Here is a 26,412-nt window from a genome sequence, read left to right as displayed (position 1 = left end):
CTTGTACATGCTTTAAAAGCATTAAAGAATTATTTACACTGAGATTGGGGAGGATGAAAGAGCTATATAAAATCTTCAAATTTTTTACCAGTTTTAGGAGTCTGTTTGAACAACAGATCGTCAGAAGAGAAGAGGTGATATGACAGCAGGTTGCAGTCAAAGCCCTGGTGAAATTATAAAAACAAAAGAAAATATAATGAATTATATTGACTGTAGAAAGGAAAAAGGACATAACCATTAGTTTTTTTCAAAATAGGTTTTATTGGATAATAACGTTATACACAACGAAATATACGCTGTGTCCAAAGGATGTAAGCTGCAAATGCCGATTTATTATCTAAATTTAGCTGGCATTGTTAAAAAAGGAATTAAGTGAAGTGGGAAAAACGATTTAACCATCATTTTTATGGGTTTTTCTTTAATTAACTCAATATTTAGGATTAGGAATATAATAATCAAATTATTAATTATCATGCACTTATTTTATATAAAAAAAATGTTTTTGTGCCTCCTGTAAAAATTTTGTGGATTACGTCCTTTTTCCTTTCTACAATCGTTATGTAAGGTATAATTTTATAATTTAAAAATTCGGGGTATCAAACACTAATTTGTATAGCAACATTCCCATTTAATATTTCTGATATCTATTCCCTTTTTCAGATACAAAGAAGCCAAATCCCCAAGTGATAGCCGCCCAAGCGAAGGATCTTGAGTTTACCAATTGGAAAAAGAGAGCGTCGTACGATCCGATGAAAGCCGCTCAAGAAGGAAAGAAGAGGAATCCAAACGCCAACATCACCGCAGCAGCAGCGCAAGTAGTCAAGAATGTGCGGCACTCTGAGACTGATGAAGTTGTCTCACCTAAGTAAATTCCATTTTATTTCTCATGCATATATGAAACGTCCTAGTACCATTTTTTTTCTTTCTCCTTTTGTAGAATACTTGATGGCATTTCCACTACGTTTTTTTTTAAATTATAATATTTTGTACTTTGTCGCATTGAAAGATGGTAGCTTGTTTAAACATTTAGTTATAATGTACATATTACATAATATTGCGTGTTTTTTTTTTTGATTGTTCATCTAATTATTACGATGGTTTGGTGTATGTCATATATAGTCGAACTTGGTTATTAGGAGGAAGATGGGACCGACTGAATTTTCTCGTTATAAGCATTACTCGTTAAATCAGAGAATAGGTATTTTTAAATGAGCGGTCACATAACACAAAAAGTCGCAATTCAAACAAAAATAGAAGTAGAACATAATAATTCTGAAAATCATCGTAAAAATCCCCGAAACAAGCATGGCATCCATAAACTACAAAAGAAGTTGTTTATTGTAATGAGCACTGGTAGGTACCTAATGACTTCAGCTTGGATTTTTTACATGAAATTTCAACCAGATGCGTGCATACTTTTTCAATGTTGTCCGCGAAAACACCAATTAGGTAGGTACTTAGACACTTAACCAGTGTCACAAACGTGATCCGATCCCGGTGGCATCGGTCTACAGTAGGATTTTATTGCTTAGGGTCGAAAAAGTTTATAAACGATCGACACATTAACAGTTTTAAGAAAGTTTTTGACGATATTTTTGCTCGGTATATCCGATAAGTAGCTCGTTATAAAAGTGAAAAAATGTTCGGAGAAAATCATAAACTAAAATGTCAACGAATGTTTCCTCATTACATCCGAGATCTCGCTATGTCCGTGATCGTAATAACCGAGTTCGACTGTACGTCAAAACAAGCCGCCGTCTTTCAATGTACCGAAGAATAGAATATTTTCGTTTCTATCTATCTATTGCCAACGATTTGGCCTTTCTTAGGCTTATTAGGACTACATTAATTATTGTATTATAATGTAAAGACTTTGGTTTCACGCAACTGGGTGTTATCATCAGTGTTCAAAATAATCAATGTGTGTATTAACTAACAAAACAAAGCCATCATTCATAACTCATTCAAGTTTCAGGGTTTATCTTTGAATGACACATTCAATATTCTATGGAATTGACTTATCGCAGGCTTATGAAACTAATGAATTGAACATTATGTCGAAACGCTTACTGTTTTTTTACAGATGTGGGCACCAATGTGTGAAGTTTGTTACAAGTTAATCTGCAGTGTGAAAGACTTTCATTTAATGATTAAATTATGATCTTACAGAGAAGGTTTTCTTTCAACATCTTTCTTATTACATTCTGAAGAAGATTCTTATTTTAGAAATCTTAACATTTTAAAAACTGTATGCTTCCTACTGAATCTTTCACTCTCTCTGTGACTTGGCATCGATTCACCTTTTGTAAATAATTATCTTTTGCTTCTAATTTCTACTGACAAGGAAAGAATATAATAAATTGAGAAATATTCTTTTCCAGTCACTCTTCCCCCGTGCACCGATCTCGCTCTTTCAACTGCACCGGAGGTCTCCCCCTTTCCGTGTCGGCCGTTCACACTGAACATTTGGAAGCCGGTCGAGGTTCCCCTGACACGGACGAGTTTGAAGATAGGCTGGTCTGCACTGTGCTGGCTGAGGGAAATCAGCCTGTCCTCAAAATGTAAGTGTTGGTAGGCCCATCGTGGACTAGAGATTAGTGAGGGAGTCTTCATCGGGTAGGCAGTTTTATTAACAATATCCACCGAGTCATTTGTGTGGTATATTTATTTAGTATAGTGCTTTTGTGAGGATTATTTTTAAATCCTTTTAAATGTCTTATTTATATATCTTTAGTTGTTCCTTGCAGTCTGCCATCTTCATAGCTGATAAGTTTGCCTAATTTCATTGGGTCAATACTTTGTTCTTCTTTATCTTTGTTTATGGTGTTGTGAATTACACCAAAAAATAAAAATGTACATGTTTTAAGATGTGGTGATGGTGGCAACGAGAACGAATATGTCCATTCTGTAAGAAATAAACGTCTGAGATCGGTTCTGTAAAATATATCTCCAAAGAATTATGTAGTTCTTTGGCCACATGTCAGAAGAGAAATCGTTAATTTGAAAAAGCTCATCAGTGGAAACATAGAGGGTCGGCGTGGAAGAGTGAGGTCTCCTACACGATGGTCCGTCCAACTGAAGGATGCCACGGATTTCTAAATACCATCTGTTCAATTATAAAAATGAGGAACATAATATTGTAAAACACAATGTTTTAAAATTATTTATTATTTTTGTCTTTCATTTAGTTGATTTGAGATTCTTTCTTATGAGATAATTACTATTGTTGAAAAGTGTGTTTGACGTTCTTATGTATTATTTCAGGGTCTCTGGTGCTGATGCAGACCTTAGTGAAGTAGTGAGAAGATCTCGTAGAGCTCCGCAAAGCAACAACGTTACACTCGCCAACGACTATGTCCCCAAGTTTCAGGTTAGTTGATCATCTCTACTAAATAATAAATCCTGTGATTTATTTTCTGCTGTATTTTAATTATAAAGTAGCGTTCAAGTAAATGTACCATTTCTGATTGTCATATTCTTTGGCCGCCTTTTGATTAAGGTACATTTGTGTCATCCTGGAAAATTGAATGCTGCGGACATTCATGTACGTGGACAAATTCTCAAAATTCTTCATAAAACTATTACCTACTCACCGGGATATTGAAGAATTAATAACTACTACATTAATAATTACAGGTCAACCAACAGCCTGAAGTTCTGTCCCCGCGCAGTAGATTATTGGATGCTGAGAAACGAAAGACGCATTTAATTGAAAACTCGGAACTGCTCCACTTGGATCTCTCGGGGGAAAGGCGGCGCCCTGCCAACCACCCCATCGCCATCCCCAACCACCACCTGCTCCTTGACAGCGACACCGGAAACTCTAACTCCACCACCAACGGCAGTGGAGGCTCCAGAAGAAACTCTTCTAACTACAGTGACCAAGAGAATGTGGGACAGACTGGAGAGGAACGATTGAGTGATTCTGAAGACGTGGAATCTGATAATGATAGAAGAAATAAGGACAGTGGTGTTGTGGTTGTTATGAGAGGGAAGAGTAGATCAGTGCCTCCCCAGCAAAGGTAAATAAAAGCACTATAAAAAAATCTATATAAAAGATTCAAATTATTGAATGAAGCACTTACTTTCAAAAGAGGCTAAAACAGTTTTATGCAATTTTGAGATGAATTGAAATAACATATTACTAATATTATATTATACTACTGTTTTAGCCGATTTTGAAACTAATTTAATAATTAATATTGACGTATTTAGCTGAGTTTTGATATTAAAACTCAGACCATACTATGGTAGACAGATATATTTATCAAAACATATATCCAATCAAAATACTCGCAAAACTCTATTAGCCGCTTTTGAAAGTAATTAAGTATTATCTATTTGACTTGTCAAGAATCAATAACCATTAGGAGACTTTATGTGATAAATGTATTTATTATGAATCTTGTGTAAAAATTTTAAGTAAGAACTTCAAATTGAAATAACCATTGCAAATAATTTCTTTTCCATTTCTGCCGAAAACTAGGCCGAAATGAGAAATGTGTCTTCGTTTCTATATAAATGGTTAACACAAAGTCCTTTCCGCGAATCATTATTATTAATTAGAGAGTGCCTTTCACATTTCTTTCATTGTGAGGTAGTAGGTATCTGGGCATGTGTTTGTGTCTAGTAATTATATCCGTCATTAGTGATAAAAACAGTACTGTGAAAGGAAATGTGCGATTCAAAAGCCAGTCAGTCATACTAAATCTTATTGGTGGTAAACATCATTATTTGTAATTCTTTGTGGTAGGCATTTCACAAAACATTGCAGCATTTTATTTTTCAATACCATTTCTTAATATGTGTTATTCTAAACCGCTGTGGGACACTAGAATAGATACTATATATACTGTGCACTATAATATACACTGTGCCTAATGCGCAAAGTTTTCTACCAGTGTGTGCTTCCCGTGATCACATATGCGTGTGAAACATGGACCCTAAGTAAAAGAGAGATCCAGAAACTTAGAGTAGCACAACGTGGTTTGGAGAGGTGCATGCTGGGCATAACGCGAAAGGACAAAAATAGGAATGAGTGGATAAGGAAGCAGACAGGGGTTTGCGATGTAATAGAGTTTATTAGAAGCCTTAAATGGAGATGGGCTGGACACATAGCTCGAAGATGAGACAATCGTTGGACAAATCTAGTCATCCAGTGATATCCAAGGAGTACAAAACGTCCGCAAGGTAGACCTAGAGGCCGCTAGATCGATGAAATGATAAAGTTCTGCGGAAGTACGTGGCAAAGCAATGCACAGGACCGAGAGAAGTGGAAGCAGCTTGAAGAGGCCTTCATCCAGCAGTGGATAGATTCAGGCTGATGATGATGATAATTCAAATAATCGATTCTACGGAACTGTAGTGCTATGCGATGAAATACTCCCTGTTAAAAGATTGTAAGCAGGCCATCGGTGGTTATCTCATCAACTTGTATGTAATTGTTTTTAATTTTTTATTAGACATAGCGGAGACTTTTCAATGTCTTCATCGACGACATCGGCGTCTAAAGACCTGGCGTCGGGTGCTCGGAAAACCTCCATTCAACCTCGCTACTTGGACATAAGCAAATACAAGACTAACGAGCCGTCTCCCGCCAAGAATTTCCTCAGACGTGACCCTTCCAAGACTTACGTCGGAGTGCTGCCGTCTGTCGAGCACAGGCAGCAGGCCAAGAGAAATACCGCTAAGCAGGAACAAGGTATGGCTTTTATCACATATTACATTTACATTAACTCTTTACTTTGGTGAATTTTATCGGTGCCTAATCGATCACGATGGTTATAATATTCCAGAGCTGAAGAATAAAGAATTGGAAAAGTGGAAGAGACGGGCATCATACGATCCTCGAAAGGCCGCCGCCCAAGCTAAGCAGAGACCATCCAATGCAAAGAGTCCCAGGTAACTTAAAATCAATACACTTTTTTTTTTAAATCATGGTGGTAGTTGAAACATTGTTTAAATAACTAACCAAAGGAGGACACTTTCATGTTCATCAAAATTTAGTTTTTTGTAGGTATTTTTTAATGACATCTATGCCTACATCTGACCTCAAAAATGTCTCTATAACAACATGTATGTATGTATAACATCATTACAGCAGTCAAACTTTATGTGGGATTCAAGAAATATTTTATTTTCTTTATGAAACGTTACTAAATGTTGGGAGAATCTTTTGTTATGAAACCTTACTAAAATGGTAGTGTAATTTGTCCGTGTCTGATCCTAATAAGATCATATGGGCCTCTACAGAGTGGTTTGTATTAACTGATTTCTGTTTTTATTAGAAATGGATGTTAGCCACTTGCTCAACCTATTAGGTCCATACTCTGATTCCAAACACAAATTGAAAAACAATATGTGTATTTGCTTAGACCCACGATTCGAACCTGGGACCCACGACATTATAAGACGATGCTCAAGCCATTTGGCCATCGTTACTATTTAAGCCCATATGTATATGGGAGTCAAGAAAGGCTTTACAGAAAAAAGTAGAATGAAATATCACTTCTAATAAATAATCCAAAAAGTTTTTAAATATTTAATATCAAAAGGTAATAAGCAACTTCGATATGAATCGATATGGAAAATCTAAGTTTTAAACTGCTTTATCTTTGGTTTATTTATGTTTTTAAAAGATTTTATGACATTTATAATATTTTATGAAAAGCCATTGCAATGGAATTACAACCATATCGAAAAATCAACAAAATAGTCATTAATTAATGTGTAATATATACATATTCACATTCTTTAAATATGTTTAGTGTAATAATTATGAAGGATTGTATACTGCAAGGTCTGAACATAGTGTACCTACGGCTGTACGGTAACACTACACACACAAATTATTTACACGTTCTTACATGGTTTTATTTTCTTGATTTGGTTTTGTTTAAATAAATCTAGACTGTGATGTCACTATCAAAGCGGTGGCGGCCATTAACGATGTCATCTTCATTTCGTCAGATTCCCTACGCAAACCAACAATAGTAAGTGATTGTTGCCGCCAGAAAAATGTTTCCGCAAAACTCAGCTTGCAATATCTTACCATTGTTATTATTGTCTATGCTTCGTATACATCATATGCAAATGCTTCTGTTTTATCGCTACGTTACAGGTGTGTACAGCAGCGCACTGTTTTACCTTCTGTATATACATATGTAACTATAATATAACGATATAGAATCCAATCGATGTGTCAGTTTCGATTCACATTATAAAAATAAGAGTGATTATTCCTACATAATTGTGTATTGTTATTTAAAATGTAATTAATGCTTAAATCAAGGCTTAAAGAGTGAAACAAATCTGGTAGCTGATATAAAAAAAATTTCAACCAGAAGTCAATTAATTAATTACAGATATTATTTTCATTTACTTGTTTCCGTCAAAGTAAGATTATTTTGTGTACTGATTATATTATACGGTAACACAAAAGACTAGCAGTAGTAAATACATCTTATCCATTTGTCGACACTAGATTGACATCTATTATAAAAACAATTGCTAACATTGAAATGTTTGAAGTATCCTACCATTATATTATGTCAAATATATATTTTTTCACAATTATTGGCCAATCGGAATTTAAAAAATGGCAACATTTTTGATCGCATCATGCAGATTTTTGCATCTGTCATTTTATTTTGAGATATGCATGGGTTTCGTCACTAATTCGAGTTAACGTAACGTCAGCATTCTATGCATGTAGGCCTCAGTGGAGAGTGCATTTGATGTTTAATGTTCACAAAGTGAACGCTATTGCTGTATATTTTTTCCATCTTTCAGCCTCATTCCTATATTAATGCCGACCATGATTCAAGGCGGCCGCTTAAAATGTAGCTAAAACATGAATTTTGGTTCAATATTCAGAATATGCAGAAACTTTATTTTAAGATTTTTTTATTAACACTGAAACAAGTTTTACATAAAATATCATTTGCTTAGGTTTGATCTTGCCTTTATGATGTAATATGCCGGTGAATGTTATCGAATTTTGTAATACAAATTATGTACGAATAATCACTGTTTAAAAATAAAAACATAGTATAATAAAATGTTTATTAATCTTCCAGCAATATTTTCCATATACACCCATTACCGTTTCATGCTTATGTCATATTGTATAACAAATACCATTCACTTAATGTATCACTGCATTTTTCATTGCGTATATTAATACTACTATGGTACTCATTTCACCGTTTGTCCTTCCTGTATTTGTACGCAAGCAAGATTGTTCACAATGTAATAAATGGCACGGTGTTTCCAAAGGTTTATTTATTACACTATTCACAATTTTGTAACTGTCCGTCCACCCATTGAGCAAAATCTTCAATATCCATCATGATTATGTAATATAACAATTTTCTGTCTCCCTAAGAATTATAACCATCATTGATAAGCCAGAAATTATTTTGGTGTTGTGATATTAACTTTCAGCAAATTATTATTTATTTAGAAGCGCAGTATGTACCAGTTATTAGCTCATTATCAGTCATAATTAATTTTATATTAAGTTTTTTTAAATACGGCAATGTATAATTTGTATTTTATGTAATATTTTGTAACATACTCTAAACCATACATATTTAAAATCTTTATAAGTAGGTAATATTTATTTCTGTACTTCGTAGGTAGTTTTGAAGATATACATAATTGTATTGCTTAAATTTTAATATTAACAAATAATGAGCCGCTTCAGTAAACTAATTTCACTAACGTCAACTGTGATTCTTTAAATCATATAGTTATTAATTTATTCATGTCAGTAGAGACCATTAAAGTTTTTACTAATCTAATTAATTAAGCGCTAACACTATCTTGGCATTTTAATATCAGCATCTTAAGATAAATAAATGTATACCTATTTACATATAATTTTGTTTCTTAGTTGCAAATGATTTTTTAAAATTTCTATAGTTTTTTATATGTCCAATAACTTCATACTTATGATGTCTTTATTCATAAAAATATGTTATAATAATAATTTGTATGCCATTCCCCATCTTTTCGTCTTCTGATGATGATACAGCTGAACTGCTTTACCTTCTCCAAATCATTGACATTGACCGTCTAGAATTCTCATGAACGATCATTTTTGATATCTATGGTATGTCCATAACAGCTACTGAAATTTGATGAAGAATTACCCCATTCCAGTTTTCCACCAATAAAACTTTTTCATTTTACCAATCCTTTTCTTCACTGTGACCATCAAAATGTGAGATTCCATGATGTTTTTTTGGGTTGTCCTGACTTAGGGCCATCCTTAAAATCTCCATTGCCTGATTAAAATTTTCTGAACCACCCTTGCCGGCATTTAAGCCCTGATTGAAAAAACAACAGCATACCAATTAATAAAAAATTGCACAAAAAATTATAATCTCACAAGCGAACTGAACTCAAGCAGAATAATGGATTTATTTCCTGTTTCTCTGTTATTGTTAATAAGTAGGATTACATGGAAATAAAATAAATCTGAAGATGAATAAATAGATAGAATTTATATTGGTATATTGTAAGATATTACATATTGACTGCTTTATCTGCAAACCGGCTAACTATACTTGGGGAAATTGTTCAGGAAAGAGAAAAAGCTTAATAATTTAACTATGTATCAAGCGGAATTTAACAATTCCGAAAATACACTTGGAATTTTTTTTACAAATAAGCTGCGCTATGAATCAATACACTATTTTAGCTTCTCTTTTATGTATTATAAAGAAAATTTATATAAAAACCGGAGTAGTTCCATTTATCATATTGGAAATTTGGCACCTGCAGTTGACTGTTTTGTGTGAAGAATGATAACGCATTTATTTATAGGTTTAGGAATTTGAAAATTTGTGTGAGCATAGAAAACATGCTTTATAACAAAATGTTATCAAAATCTCATTTTTGGTCAAAAATGCAGTGGGCTGGTTTGCAGATTAAGTAGTCGATATTGATGATATTACTCATAAATAATTTATGTTTCCATCCGGGAAGATTGTCTTTGCTGTTCTCCTATATTATTCCTCTTACTATATCCTTAAATAGGGTTAAAAACAAACGTCGATCCTTATACTAAAAAGCTATTACGATTTCGTCCTATGTGTTCAGTATCAGAGCAAATACGCAGAAAGAAAAATATAGTTTCACCAAAGTGTAATTGTTTTTGTTATTATTTCAGCAGTTCCGTGCTGAGATCGCAATCCTTCCACGGACCGATGACCCACACCACGAAAATGTCAGTCAGCACCTCGGAAAAACACAATGCTGATCAATATTATACTGACGCTCTCAGCGACAATGAATTCTAAATTACCACTTAATATTGGAACTGAACCCGATGATGTAGTAAAACATTGGCTATTATTTGACAAGTTGCCTGCATTTAATGGCTATTGTACTCTTAGTATTTTATCGTGGTAATTGGAAAAGACCAGATATCGAAATAAGAATTATTGTAACTCCCACATCAATGTGATCCTAATCTAGTATATAATATCCCAGAGCTATGTTGTAGATCAGTGATGGCAAATCTATGGTATGTTTGTTTGGCACGCATGGAAAATCTGCTGGCATACGAAAGAATTGTAGAACTATAACCGGGATGACAAATAATGTCCTGGAATCCTGGAAAAACGGTATCAATGATACATGGAAATTTTCCTTTAGACAAAAGCTCCAATATAGACCTGTCCAATGTTGAATGGTAAAGCTGAGCGAAAATAAACAATCGACTTTTCTCCAAGATAATTTCTATTCACTTAATGTGGCCCAGTAAAATTCTAAGTGTTTGACACTTATGCTCTAATGGAAAATTTCTTTAACCTTTCTAACGCGGCAACTGACTTTAGTCAGCCTATACGCGCGAGTCATCCGCGCGTCAGCTGACTAAAGTCATTTCGATTTTCGTTTGCCTAGTACTCCTTTCGGCCAGGCGCGAATAATTCGAACATTGATTTAATTTATTCAGAAATCATCCTTCTCTTGACATCTGTCAATGGATAGCCTAAACTTTTGTTCTATCTAATTTAAATAAATATTTTTCGGGAGCGTGTCTTGAATAAAAAAATATCAGTCATCGGGCCAATTCAAATTTGCCGCGTATATAGTGTCTTATCGCTTCTTAGTGCATGTGCGTCGAAGACATTTGACTGACGTGTTTGTAACGATACGAGTTTGCGATATAATAAGTTATATTGTTTTTTAATGATTGAAAAACTATTTGGTGCGTAAACTGTTAAATAGAATATTCGAAATTTACATTGATCAAAGTGAATTTACAAAATATTTTTACAAAAGGAATGCTTTTGGAGATTGCATTCATTCGCCTATCTGCTATTATATTATCCGCGAGTAAATAGTTTCGGAAAATAATTTGAACAAGGTGTCATTTAAATATACCTAGGAGTCCGCGATTCAATATGTCTCTTTGTTTATCATTGATTAACATTTTTAAATACTATTTTCTGGTTATAGAATTAGGTGAAACAGACAAAAATTATTTATTTACCCTAGTTATCAGCCATTTATAAAGAAAAGACACGAACAATCAGATGCCCGTTCCCGCATAAATGCGGAAATTGTCGTATTACGCTACACCAGGTCCCGCGCTACTGAATTTTTATACACTGCGCGGCAAATCATCGTCTGCTGGTGTGAGACAGACACTTGAGAATTATTTTTTTCGTAACACTATTCAAAAGGGTTTGATTCATGACTACTATTTTTTTTTATGGAGAATTCTTCTTATATTTATAGTCGAAAATAACTCGAGTTACTTACTATCATGTCATTATAATAAAATAAGAGATTACCTATTCTAGTACCAGTGGGTCTATTCTATACTTATCGACCGCTAAAGTGATAAAGTAATAAATATTATCATACTTAGGGTAGGTTTGTATCAAAATGTTAGCACTTATTGTAACAATTACACGAAGTTGGTTTTTATTGTTGCAATAAGTGCTATATTTTAACAGCACCTATCTTGCTGCTGTTGAAATATCGCACTTATTGCAACAATAAAAACCAACTTCGTGTAATTGTTACAATAAGTGCTAATATTTTGATACAAACCTACCCTAAGTTTGATACTATTTATCACTTTAGTGTTCAATAAGTATAGAATAGACCCACAGGTTATTGAAGTAATATAATAAAAAAAAAAACAAATGAACTTGAAAATAAAATTGTGGTGACTATAAAGCATTTAGAAGTGCAAAAAGTGTTTGAAATTTAATATTTTACGAATTGTAATAGCCTAATAGGTATTCGAAAAATAAACCGTTTTGTTATAAACTATGTGTCATTCGATTCCATTCAGTTCGGAGTCAATGGTAGGTACAAACCAGGCACTGGTGGTAAGTACATTACTCTCAAATAGCCAGTAGTTCTCAAGGATGATTTATTTATACTCGACCTGCAGTGCTGCAATGTGTATGGGAGTTCAAATAAAAGTTACACAGTTTGAGATGTCCTGGATGCTATAAAAATGAGCTATTTATGACTGATATTTTTTTAACACACTCAACAAAAATGCTCATAAAAGTCATAAACCATATTATTATTCATTATGTGTATGACATATTTGTCGAAATCGTAGCCGTAGACTATAATACTGAACTGTTCTTACACTTGTTAATCTGTCATCGACGCATTAGTCCAGCACCATTTCGTAAGTGTCATGGCGCCGCTCGAGTAAGCTGGCATTTTTTCAATGAAGAAATCTTGTTCGTGATTTCTTATCAGTTTTAGGCGACGAATGTTTATTTTTAGAGTCACATAAAATATTAGGTTCTGTCATAATCATTTTTGAACTTGACTCCGATTTTTTACTACTCTATTTGTGTATGTTTGACTGACATTTATTACGATTTATTGATGCTTGAAATAACAACGCGCACTGTTGTACTAAGTCGGGATTCGTAACGCTTAGAAAGGGTTAAAGGGGGAAAAGTGTTTGTTCTTAGTTTTTAAAAAATCCCTTGGCACGCAACCCATGGCCATACAATTTCATACTAAAGTGACATACTATGTAATTGACTTGATTTTGGGTTAGGTTAGATCAATAAAAGTTCAACAATTATTAACGAACCTGAGACCTGTGGATTAGATGCGTACATGTTGCCAATTACACTATTCCAGCCATCACGGGGGATTGATAACATTTATCAATGTCATTTTCCTTAAGATTTCATTCTCAAAGCAGTTAGTAATTAGGTAACTTACTTCTACCGTGCGTGCCTAGACACACCTTCTTTTTTCTTCCGTAAAACTTCTTTGTAATCGGCAATCACCTTCTTTATGCTTTGTCTAGCAGTCAGACTGCTCTTCAAATTAAAATTATTTTCCCATTTTAATAATTCAATCACAGATAATATAGTCAAGGTATTAATATGAACACAGTTAATTCGAAATATGCCATGAATCAAAATATTCACTAGTTCGATGAATGAAAATGTTACAAAATTGCAACAAAAGTTTTACTGTTTTTTTTTTCAATTTTCATCTTGTCGATTTTGAATTCATAGGGTTTTACTGTAGAAAGTAAATGAAATAATAAAGCACCATCACTGGATCTCAATCCCATGGATTTTTTTTTACTCCATGTCAGTGTAATGATATTATAATATACTACAAAAGAGTTACAATATATTCTATTTGATATTACCATCGTTTTGTAAGGAAAAAGTGAACAGTGTGGAATGTACATAAATAAAGCTCAAAATGTTTTAAATGTAGTTATTACACTGTTGTCTTATTTGTATTATATTACCAATTGCAATATTATAGTTTTGTTAACAAAACGAAATACCAAACATGTAAACATTTTTTTTGTATAAGAATGATTTGTTTTTTTTTTTATTTATTTAATAACTTTGTCATATTATTCTTTGGTCATTTATTTTATTACTTTTAGGTTGTATATTATTTTTATGTATATTGTATTTTAATCAAAATTATATGTGATTTTGTTTTCGTACGTTTAAGTACCTACCATCGCTTTGTAAATTTATTATTCATGTTGTACTGCCATCTATCAACCGATTTGATGAACAAAATATTGATATTATTATCGTAAATGAACTGTTTTATAATATTATCTCCAAATTTCAATACCGTACAATTAGGCTTTCAAAGTGAACGAGTTTGTATTCCATTTTATTGTTATGATTATTAGGCTTGAAAATTTAAAAAAATAGCTATTTGCACTGTATGCAGATACTGCCATGCTAAGTAAAAAGACAGTCTTTTTGGTTTTGGTGAAATGAGAACCCAAGGTTATAGGAACCTAAATAGACAGTGTATATTTAGAAATTACATCAAAACAATCCAATAATTTTACATAATATAAGAAAAACGGTAGTTTAAAACTTGGGTTCTCATTTCACTAAAATCAAAAAAGACAGTCTTTTTACTTAGCAGGGCGGAATAATCTTATTTCAAAAATAAATTTAAAAAGGTTTGCATTATGTTTTTCAATATTTACCTACTTACCTAATTAACTGTGTACTACTTTTATTATCTATGGTTCTTAACCAGTCTCTATTAATACTATTATACTATTAATACTCATTAAAATACCGTTATTGACATAATATTGAATATTCTAAATATATATTATTATGTTTTACTATTATTATTGAACATTACCAAAAAAAAAAAACATTTGACAATGTGACCAATGATATTTAAGGTCCAATATTTATACCGAGAAGGGTACAAAAAAAAACTGACTGGTCAATATTCCGATGTAGGTAATTCGTATTAAAATTGGTATTATTGCTGAACAACCATTTCCAACTAAAATACTCCCTTTATTTATTATTTCTTAGGTCTTCGTTTTTGATTTAATTTCTTTTCAATGTATGCATGACAAGATTTTTATAAGATTTATATATTATATATGGTTCCTGGTTAAGAACACAGTGAATGGTCCAAAACAAAAAAATCTTTGAAATCTTATAAAGCACATTGAGATATAAATAATTTCAAAGAAGCTAATAATTTTTTTCATGTCCTGTTTCCATGACATTGAAAACAAACAAAAGATTTTGCTTTAGCACGACACGTGATTTCTAATCATCACGGTTGAACCCCTACATTTTTAAATGGCTCAGGTTCGAAGGGCTTTTCTCCAAAGTTTCATTTCACTGTGCAACTAAAACTGGTTATTTTAGTTATGTGATCATCGCAACCGAATTAAATATGTACATTGACATGACATCATTTTTACTTGTGGGATGATTGCATGCGATCATCGCACTGACCGCCTCATGAACAAATGCATTTATTTGTTATGCAATCGTCGCGTAAGTGAAAACACCACCAGGGTTAATCCATAGGACCCTTATTGCCAACCCACGTGCAGGAGCCCTATATAATCTCAACAAAAGTCACATTACGGTATTATTATAATTTACTTTTGTTTGAATGTTCATATAATTTTTATTATCTTTATACATTTCTGAATTTATATTGAATGTTGGTCTCTGCATGGAAATAATTGTATACAAGGCACTCGATGCTCCCATAAGCTGGTTCTCACATCAAAACTTGGCATGCCTGTAACGTGTCGAATACATCGATGTGACGTCATTATTATTCACAAAACACGTTACCAGTATGTTATAGTTTGAAAAAAAAATCTAATGTTGCAATCGACAAGTTGCATGCTTCTCGGGCTGCGAGTCGAAGCCGCTAACACCTATGAATTCGTCATTTCTATACTGGCTCGCCAAACGCCGCATCCAAATATCTATACATTTCGAAGGTTACGTGCGACTGTCGCTAAGTAGATGTGTGCGGTCTTCGTATACAACATTCTTGGAAGGTTTAATTTATGGCTGTGCTGCAAACGAGGCGAGTTTAGATGTGAGAGCCGGCTTAGAGATAAAGAGGCAATACACTGAAAAATATATATTTATTGTTTGCATGTATGTTTGAGGTTCTAAATGTACCTATATTGTTCTCCCTCACAACCGGTTTACAAACAAAACAATATAGCAGCATAATATTAGTAATACTACACTATAAATGATTATTATCTATGGTTTTCACCCGAATGAGCCGAAAAACCACTACTTACAGTTATAGAAGAGTCTTTTATGATTATAACAAACATGGCGTTTTACTTTTTATAAACTTGTATGCATGTTCGATGTTTAGTTAAAATATGGTGCTTTAGATCGTTGATGACATGTACTAAATTTTAAATAATCGATATTATTAGATATAGATATTCTGTAATAATTTTTACTGTATTATCTATCATAAAGGAAAATGTGAATTATTTATAATGCGATGACCGGATGTAAATGTGATATTGTTTATAATATGTATGCGTTGTTGTAATCAAAGAGGTTATCTTTTCATGTGTCTGTATTATTAAAAAGAACTATGTATCATTAAAAAAATGTATATATTACGAATCCGAGTGGGAGTAGGTATCTATCGATAAAACAGGAAACGACTATGATAAACGACATGTTTATGTTTGTTATATGCATGACATTAATTAGCTTTTTCTATATCCTATATATAAAATGTAATGTTATCTTTATATCCATATATCTCAATTGTATAACTACGATGCTATATAATCAAAAGAGGGTAACTTTTAAAGTAGTCTGTTATAAAATATTTGATAATACGTATAGCTTTCGTTTTAGGTATATAATATGAATTTTGTATTCCAAATAATAATGTTAACACTTTACCTACTGCTCCCGCCAGTGTGGTATGTTACAGGAATCGCACATGCCACATTGGCATGTTTGGACACGTGCAACTTTGCCTTATAAAATTAATTTGATACGCTATTTTTTCTTCCTGTAGGTGATTGAACGGGAATGTACACTTGAAATACAAATTTAAGATAGTGAAAATATATGTTTTGCATTTTTTTCACAGATGCCAGTCATTTAAAAAAAAATCATTTTATTTAGTTTTTTACACTCATCCATGCATATTTTCATGCGTTAAACTCCACGGTGTGTCACTGAATAATTGTCTATTTGATCCCTGCTGTATGGATGAATTTTGAGGTATGTTATTCCAAAGTGGCGGAAGTGGGTCATGAATAATCTAGTGTTTTGAAATGTTTGATATTTTTGTTTTATAATACAGTAATAACTGTCTGATAGATTAGTGATAACAGACATTCAAAATTTGGTATAGATATATCAGTGGGTTATAAAGTTCTATAATTAAAATATAAATGTTAGATAATTTTAAATTTTGCTGGTCAAATGTCTGTATTTGGCATTGCGTAATTTTCGCGGTAGGTAAAGTGTTAAATACATTCTATCGCGATCAAAACTGCTGCTTACACCGATTTTATGTTTGTTCAAACTTATTATTTATCCAACATATAATTTTGGAATATAACAAGATATATTAAAGATAAAATTTTATCCACGACTTAACAGTAATATGTGAAGGTGTGGTGAATTTGGTCTGTTATTCTATATTCAGAGTCCAACGACAATGATCCTGAATCTATTAACCAACATAATGGACTCCTGGTGATAACCTTTAAACAAAATTGTGATTTAAACCATAAGTTGTATGTGAAATTCCGTTTTCAATTAAAATATTGAGATTATAATAAACCCATTGGCATATTTTTTTGACTGACCTTTTAAAAATTCTAAATTATATTTTTTATATTGATTTTTATGAGATTGAAAAATGCTTCTACTATTTGAATTTTGCTTCTAAGTATACTCTAAACTGAATTTAAAAACGTATCTCACAATCTTCATTATTATTTAAGTCTATTTGAAATGCACTATTATTTTAATTTCATACATTATATTCATCATAATATTGAAATTAATCGACTTTTTTTATAACTGGAGAAATGTTTTGGGATACTGGAGAAATAGTTAAAAACGACATGAGAAACACGTAATTCCTAATTTTATGAACACAGCGCAGTTAGTAATATAAATTTCATCACCTGAATGCGGAACTATTCTGAAGCGCAAAATATATTATGTCGCATTCTATCACGTGAGCTGAACACAGTAAGCTGCCGTTACAGGAAAAAAGTATGTAATGTCATTTATCTTGGTGATACAGAGATTGTGTTCGTTCAAAATATTCTGCAAAATGAAACCATAGACTAAATTTGTCGTCGTGATAGCGTGATAGTACGCGACATGTATCTCAATATAATCACAACTTAAGTCGCATTTGAAATATCTTACAAGAGAGTACATCAATTGTTTCATAATATGTATTTTAACAAGCACTATTGTTGATAAAAGTTTTCCATACATTTCGCGAACCTAATACTACAATGTTCTAAGTCTTTATTTTTGACAAAACAAACCTAACAATGAAGTACATAGTATTTTAAGCTGCCTCATTGTTATTTTTGTTTCTCCAAAAATAAACACTTAGAACCTTGTATTTTTCCACTCGGAATTTGTCCAAGTACATAAATAACGCCCACAATAACGTTGATGGTCCCAGGTTCGAATCCTGGGTCTGGCAAGTACACATATTGTTTTTCAATTTGTCTTTGAGGTTGAGCAAGTGGTTAACATCCATTCCATTTCTCGTAAAAACAGAAATACCTTAATAAAAACCACTTTGTGGAGGCTTTGATCTTATTAGGATCGGATATGGTTTAAAAAATATATATATATAAATAATACATAACTGAATTAGGCCGTTTCAAAGAAGATTTTTTTTAAATATTTCAAGATGTGAGTTAGAATAGTTCTGCATTCAGCTGATGAGTTGCTTTAATCCTATGGAAGGTGTTATTAAAATAACATCAGGAATGTATTGTGTGAAAGCAAAATACTACAAAAGTATACGAAAACATTATTGTATTCACAACGAAAAGATATTTTTATCAAAAATTGGCACATGGGTGGAATATTTCCCAGGAAATAGTGCAAGCGATACATGTCAGTGGGCATAACTTTGTATATTACGATTCTTAGATTTAATTTTGTATGTATATATTTAAGCCAGATATTCGATCAACGACTAAACGATAGTTTATTTTCTTTTTTCCGTGAAAGAATTATTGAATAAAAGTTTCGTTTAGTTAAAAAAAAAAACTTAATGTAGATGTCGAAAAGATGAAGCAGCACTTGTAAATGTCAAGCAATAATATAATTTGTATTATTTTACGAATGACTTTACAATATTATTATAGTTCTTGTAAAAAATATGTGTTTGCCTGCTGACCAATTCTGTCATTGCGAACATATTATGTTCCTTTCAATAAATTTTATGTATATTAAATATGTTTCTCCGCTATAATAATGCAGTATTAGTACTTTATATTTTCCTGAAGATCTGTGAACATTAGAATTTATAATAAACTCTTAAGCAAATTTTATTTTATTACGTATTTACCTATATATTTAAATGTATATTGCTCAAGTATAACCACACAAGACTATACATACATTCATGGTGTGGCTTGGCCTCCTCAAAGATCTCTGCCATTGTGGGTATATCAACCGCAGTCTTTTTCCGATCTGGGATACCGATCGCGGTTACATGTAAATTGTACGTATTACATTTCACTGTAGCACAGTTCGCCGTGAGCTTTTTTATCGGAAAGAGATGAAAAAAATATGCATTGTTTGCGGAGCATTGCAGACAATAATGTTCCAATTTTATTAGATCCTAACCTAACCTAACAAATAATCCAGTGAGGTTGAACGGTCTTTAATATACAACAATATAGTACATTTCGTGGTGAAGTGTGATGAGGCGAACTGCATACGTACAAATTTCCAGACATGACCAATCGCATTTCAAAGACAATGCTTTGATTTTTTTTTTATTACTATGTAACACAAAAATCATTTGACGTGATTTGTTGACGCCCAATGTTCACTGTGTATTCCAGTATCAAAGATTGATGATAAAATAAATTATTCAAATCATGTATATAAATAGTATTGGTTTTTGACATATTAATTAATTCCTGTAGTATTTCGCAGATCATGAACCAATTGATTGAACAGAATCTCAGAGTGAGAATCAGAATCCAATTTAAACGATTGTTAATCCCGTTTTGTCATCGCTTTTTTTCTTATCAGTTAGTCTATCCCTTTCAAATCAATTAAATCTATGCATCACACACTACATTCTAAATATTAAGCAAATTGTCTATTGTGATTCATGATCTCAAAATTAATACATCCACACATTATATTTATTTGAACAAAAATGCATTAATCTGTTATGTACTATATTTATTTTTATTAAGCCAAAGACTCATGTGTTATAATAATTATAATACATTGAATATCTAATAATAGGTTTTTTTTCCTTTCACATAAATTACTTAACATTGCCCACACTCAATATGTAAATAATTTCGGCAAAACATTTTCCCGTTTGTTACATATTACCCATAAGCATTTATTTTATACTTTGCCAGTAACATAAAATGTTTCCCGTTTTTGCATGCTTCCGTCCAGCACTTTTAAGCCCTGTGTTATCCTTGATTCAAATTGTTACCATTTTGTAAAATAAGCTAAAGAAATGAATGTCCATTTCAGAATTCTGTATAAATTCTACTGCAGTGATATTTTTCCGTATCGTAAAATAATATGCTTGCAAAATGGAATTATGTGAATTAAATAGATTACATAGAATTATATCTACAGAAAAAACATGTAACCTATCCTTATAAACAAAAAAATATTCATACGTAATCTCTATAGTCGCATGAAGGTAGACAAAATATTACGCATGCAAATTATTGTTATGATGCTTGTATCATAATATCCATGTGCATATTATGAAACTAAATATATGTCCGTCTATTAACTATAATGGATTGCATGAGGTCATTTTGTGATTAATTATATTTTTAAAGAAGACTGTTGATAATTTAGATACTTGTGTATTGGCAATTACCTGACATATACCTAATACTACAGAAAAACCTCATTAATCCGAACACTTATAATTCGAAAATTCTGTCTTGCGAAATCAAAATTATACCAATTACTTTATGATTGTTTTCAATATTCAGTCTCATTAAATTTTTGGATGAATATGGTTTTCTGTTTTAGGAGAGCGATCCAAAGTTTACCTAACTTTAAAGTCACAATAAAATAATCAGTAATAAGTTGTAAGTAAGGTTGGGTAAATCGTTTGGAGTATTGCTAATTTCACAATAGGAAATAATGTTAGGTAGTTATTTTAATATACAAGTTCCTTATTTTCAATGAACCATCCGGATTGACCACTGTATTATTATATTTTCCTTTTATAAAAGGCTCATAATATCGTTTAGAAGTAGATGACTGCTATAAGATTTAAATAATAACTCCATATAGAATTTCCTAATAAAATAACATTTATTTTATTAGAATTATTCAAAATTGACAGAGTAAGCATAGAGATGAACACTTTCACGATTAATATGTAATTAAATCATCATTATTATTATACAAAAAACTTACCTACCATCTTATTACAAAGAAAATACAGAGTTATCCCCTTGTATGTTAAATTATTACAAAGTTTGAGATTATATTGCTTAAAAAAATTGTATCTATTTCCTTTATAAAAAGAAATAAAAATATGAATGTTTTAAAGCTTTCTGTAATATTCAAGTGTATATTATATTATTGTCGTTTTGCAAACCTGTTTTTTTCTTAAGATACTTTTATGATACATTAATAACATAAGTCCGCGTCAATATTCATGATAATATTCTATTTGTAGTGATTTTGTATGTCTAAGTGATAAAAGGGAATAATTGCAATTATTGAAAGGATTCACAAAGTGGTATTTCTTGAATATCATCAATATTCAAATTGTATTTACGCCCATGACAAGTTTTTTTATAATGTATCGAATAGTTTTAAGATTATTTGATAGATTTCGATGTTCTCAATTTTAACGTGTTCAACACGTACGTGCGTACATCTAAAAACATGTATGTTTTAGTTTTCTTTTGTAATCTGAAATGATTATAATTAATGTTATTCAGCATGGAATATGGATAATTGGATAATGTTTATGTAATGAAGTTGTATAATTACTCTGTAAAATGCCCGTTTTTTGATGTTTTCAAATAAATATTGAATTTATTATTATTGTTTTTATTCACTCACTGTCCATCTGTTCCTTTGTATACAGAGATTCCAACTGAAGAATATATTATGTAATGTGCATATTATTAATAGGTATCCCTGTAATCCATCTCCCGTTTGTAAAATACGTTTATTAACGGAACGTACCTCGAAAATTCAATGGCTTTTTTAGAAATGAAATGAAAATCTTTGATGCAGATGCCGGGTACTATACTCGCAAGCAAGCACAATTGCCACGCCGGGTCCGGTGGCTTTACCACTCGCTATTACTATCAGAGCCATCTGTCTCCCTAGGGCCTATAAGATTGGTCTCCTAACCACATAACGGTGGGATTATATATAATAATGAAATAAATAAATAGGGTGCCTGATTACTTTCTACAGTAGATATTTAGGATGGGAGTAGGGTTAGATTACGGAGAATGTACGAAAATATCCCACAAAGAGACAACACAGGATAGACATTATGCATTGCACTGTTCTGTCGTCTGTGTCTCAGCATACGCTTCACATCAATACCTGTACACGCCGTGCATCAGTCTGTGCTGGCACCACAACGAGCAGTGCAGCGCAGTACAGATATATGTCCGTGATGCACATGCCTGCAACTTAGTGTACGCAGGTCTGCACTGATTCATGCATTACAAAATTTAACAGTATAGACTTGCGTACGCTAAGATGCAGGAATGTGCGTCGTAGAGATGTGTACGTCCTGCACTGTCGCGCTGTGGTGCCAGCCAGCGGCGGCTTCTCCAATACCATGCATGTGCGCTGCACTCCTTTTTCCTAAATATCACTTAATGTGCATCAATGCTATTCATAAGTTATCACTCGTTTATCGCAATTTAATCCAAGTAAATTTGTAGCAAAAGCATGTACCCACTGAAAAGTCATCGAAATCGAGCGCTCGTGTGAGCGCACTAATATCGATCTTAGTTTGCCATTCATATTACATTGTGTAATAACAGTTCAACCCGACACGTGAAACACATAAACAAGTCATATTTACTCAAAATTTTATCGCTGCTTCGGACGCAGCACAGCGTTCACAAAATTCGATACAAAAAAAAAAGAAAAAGTTATACCATGTTCATTTACCAAGTGAGTGAATTATTGTAACATGATGTCATATTTTTAATGCCTGAGTTTTATTGTCTTTTGTAGACGAAGTGAGTAAGGGACTGACGCGTTGTCGAGTCGAAAAATAAGTACCTACCTATTCAAAACAATGGTTATATATTTTTTTTTAAATATTATTTTCTTGAAATATTATTTACCTCCAATACAATTCAGTATGGTTTCTGTCGTTGCGATCCATAGTCGGCTTTAAATGTTTTGTCACGTTATTTCGATAATTTTGTTCATAAAAATAAATTTTGAATAAAAGATTCATAATAATACATATAATAATTGTTTAATCAGTGAAGTGTATGTGTTTTAAAATGATGTTGGTAAACGTAGACTTTATCAAAAATAATAAGAATTCTTTCGAAGAAAGCGTCAGAATAAAAAAAGGTTGGTCCGATGACATCTGTGGAAAGTGAAAGGTGTTTTTCAACCCTTTAAAGAATTAAATCGTCTTTAAGAAAAACCATGAATCAGGACATACTTAACGGTCTAACTGTATTAAGCATCGAGAAAAAACTTTTACAAACAGTTCCAGACTTTAATGACAAGTGATTGAGGTGTTTGCTAAACAGAAACAGTGCCGAATTGATATTCTTTTTAAATGAGGTAAGAAAATTTTTAGTGCACCCCCAACGAAACCACCGGCCGCCTCTGGTGCCAGCACAAACTGCTGTGTAGCGTCTTACGAGTTTTAACGCGAAAAGCATATGCTGTGACGGAGACGACGCAGAATAGTGCAGCGCATGGCAGTGCAGATTTTGCAATGCATAAAAAAATAAGTAGGTGAGTAGATTATAAATATAACCATACCGGATATATTTATGTAGTTTCAACATTAAATTATTTAAAACCAATATATACATCTCATAAAATTTGTATTTAATCCAACTCAAATATCAGCACAACTCACTATATACATATTATTTGACGACGCCGGCACTGGAAAAAATTACCAGACTACATAAAACTCAAAATTTGATTAATTTAAAAATATTTCAATATGGGTGTTTAATACACCATTTTATTAATTTTTAATTAGGTAGGTTCCTAAAGACAACAATTACATGGCCAATTATTTCCATAGACAATATTACAAATTTGATTTTATGGCGGTCATGATTTCAATACATTAGAGCAGTGCTCCACAACCTTTTCTCACCCATGGCACACCAAAGGTATTCCCAGAATTCCGCGGCACACCACAGGTAAAACAATTTATACATCAAAATATGGACCCCACATTCTGAAGCGGGCCCCCTACCTATCTCTAAGGTTAAAGACAGTGTGATACTCTAAAGTAGGTAGTGTTTTTCAGATGGTGTTCGAGGTAAAATTAATGGTATTCATTGTATGTTTAGCTATTTTTTGTATTTATTAATACAAACACTCCCCAATCGGATATTTACAAAATATTAGTATTAGCGTAGTAATATAGCGCCTTGTAGTAGTAATTAGCGCAGGCGACTTTTTTTAACCGTAAGAGAAAATTTGTAATTTGTGTTTATCTTACTTATCTGGTTGATCTGCTACCTGAGCCTGGCCCCCCAGACTAGAGCTCTGACGAAAGAGAAACCCGAAGTTCTTATCTTTTATTATTTTTAATTACAGTTTGAGTTGAAAAAAGTTGCTCACATAGGTATATATCGTATAAAATGGGAGCTGAACTGCAATAGCCTTGTCGGAAATCCGAGGATATTCTTTATTAACCGAAATCCAGAAAATACCCAATGTATCATCATCATCAGGGGCGCGACAACCCGGTGTGGGTTCTGGCCTCCTCCAACAGCTCCCTCCACCTGTTCCTATCCAGTGTGGCCGCTTTCCAATTTGGTACCCCCAGAATATGGCAGTCACTGACAGCTCCATCTAACCAGCGTATCTTTGGCCACCCTCTTCTTCTACGTCCTATTGGATTGCTGGACATCACTCTCTTTGCCGGTTCATTGTCATTCATACGGTGCACGTGACCTAGCCATCGTAGCTCCCAATCTTAATTGATTGAACTGCGCTGCAATCTTCGTACAGCCCGTAGAGCTCATCATTGTATCTTCTCCTCCAATTGGTGCCATCCCTGATCGGTCCATATATACGGAAGAGAATTTTTCTTTCAAAGATGTTCAGGGCTCTTTCATTTCGCAGATTTAATGTCCAGGTTTCCGATGCGTAGGTGAGCACTGGCTTTACAAATGGCTTGTAAAGAGAGCTTTTAGTTCGGCGAGATAGTAAGCGGGACTTAAAATGTCTTAACAGACCAAAGTAGCATTTATTCACAGACATGATTCTCTTTGATACACCCCTGTTACAGGCGGGCGTCTGCCGGTGTAAAATAATCATTTAGTAGTCATAAGTCGAAACGTAACCCTGACCTCTAGAAACGGCTTCATAAAACATCTAATCTGATTCCTTGCTCAACTACGTAATTTTTCTTATTCATAAGTAAAGGCCTTCGTCCGGTGTGTGAAAATCACATATTGGGCGGAGGTGTAATTAAGATAAATTTAATTTAATTTAAAAAGTATAAATGATGCTGGATGAAAGAGATAATTTTAAGATTAAATATAAGTACTTATTCAAATATAATAAATTTTGCCGCGCTTGCCGGCAACGTTCAAATTTCCACGCGCCTGCGCCGGCCGGGGTGGTCCTCGTGATTCATCAAATCAAAAAACATCACGCGATAAAATTTGGCCAATCACGAGAGTCCTTTTTGTTGGACGGCGTGGGTACGCGAAGTTTGAAAAAGAAAAAAAAGTTAGTGAGCGTCCCTTTTCCAACATGTACGGACCTGCGAAACTTATTGTTAAAACAAAATATGTAAACGTGTAAAGAAAATGTAAAATATAAGACAATACCAAGTTACGCATGAGACAGACGTGGTTTCATTTAATTTTTCCTCAATTTAAAATATCTTTTTTTGTGAATCCGGGGTTCGATGGACACCTGAGCTAGCCGCTGGAACCCCGGGTATCTCAATGGCGCCTTGGCAACGTGAAGCTCGAAGAATCGCATGGATTCTTCCGAATCCACGAGATAAAAATATAAATAATATATAATAATAATAATATAATACTTTAGTGAATACGAAGTATGTGGCGAAATAGTGACAATGCCGAACAATATCGAAGAGTTCGTGGCTACGCCGCCAGAAACTAGTTTCGTGCCAGAAAATGTCAGACCTCTAGTGTTCGAAGACAGTCCA

General features: G+C 32.9%; 1 protein-coding gene across 2 annotated transcripts in view; it reads left to right on the top strand.

Moving 5' to 3' along the window:
* LOC147066926 (uncharacterized) overlaps nt 1-12,150 on the top strand; it is a 59,643-nt gene extending 47,493 nt beyond the window's left edge. Inside the window, exons 4-11 of one of the 2 annotated variants that reach the window (XR_015071535.1) lie at nt 661-865; nt 2,382-2,561; nt 3,265-3,370; nt 3,637-4,022; nt 5,463-5,701; nt 5,796-5,901; nt 6,910-6,992; nt 10,178-12,150. Coding sequence is in view for 1 of the 2 variants with exons in the window: in XM_085954704.1 (XP_085810830.1) it covers nt 661-865; nt 2,382-2,561; nt 3,265-3,370; nt 3,637-4,022; nt 5,463-5,701; nt 5,796-5,901; nt 10,178-10,307 (1,352 nt within the window). In the remaining variant the exon portion in view is untranslated. The remainder of the gene's footprint in view (nt 1-660; nt 866-2,381; nt 2,562-3,264; nt 3,371-3,636; nt 4,023-5,462; nt 5,702-5,795; nt 5,902-6,909; nt 6,993-10,177) is intronic. The other variant, XM_085954704.1, reaches the window with a different exon arrangement.
* The last annotated feature ends 14,262 nt before the right edge of the window (nt 12,151-26,412 follow it).

This window comes from Rhyacophila brunnea, unplaced genomic scaffold (genome assembly GCF_057557595.1).
Source record: "Rhyacophila brunnea isolate RB1 unplaced genomic scaffold, BYU_Rbru_1.0 scaffold_4, whole genome shotgun sequence".
Taxonomy (NCBI): Eukaryota; Metazoa; Arthropoda; class Insecta; order Trichoptera; family Rhyacophilidae; genus Rhyacophila; species Rhyacophila brunnea.
Note: the sequence above shows the minus strand (reverse complement) of the source record. Positions and strands in the feature narration are given on the sequence as shown.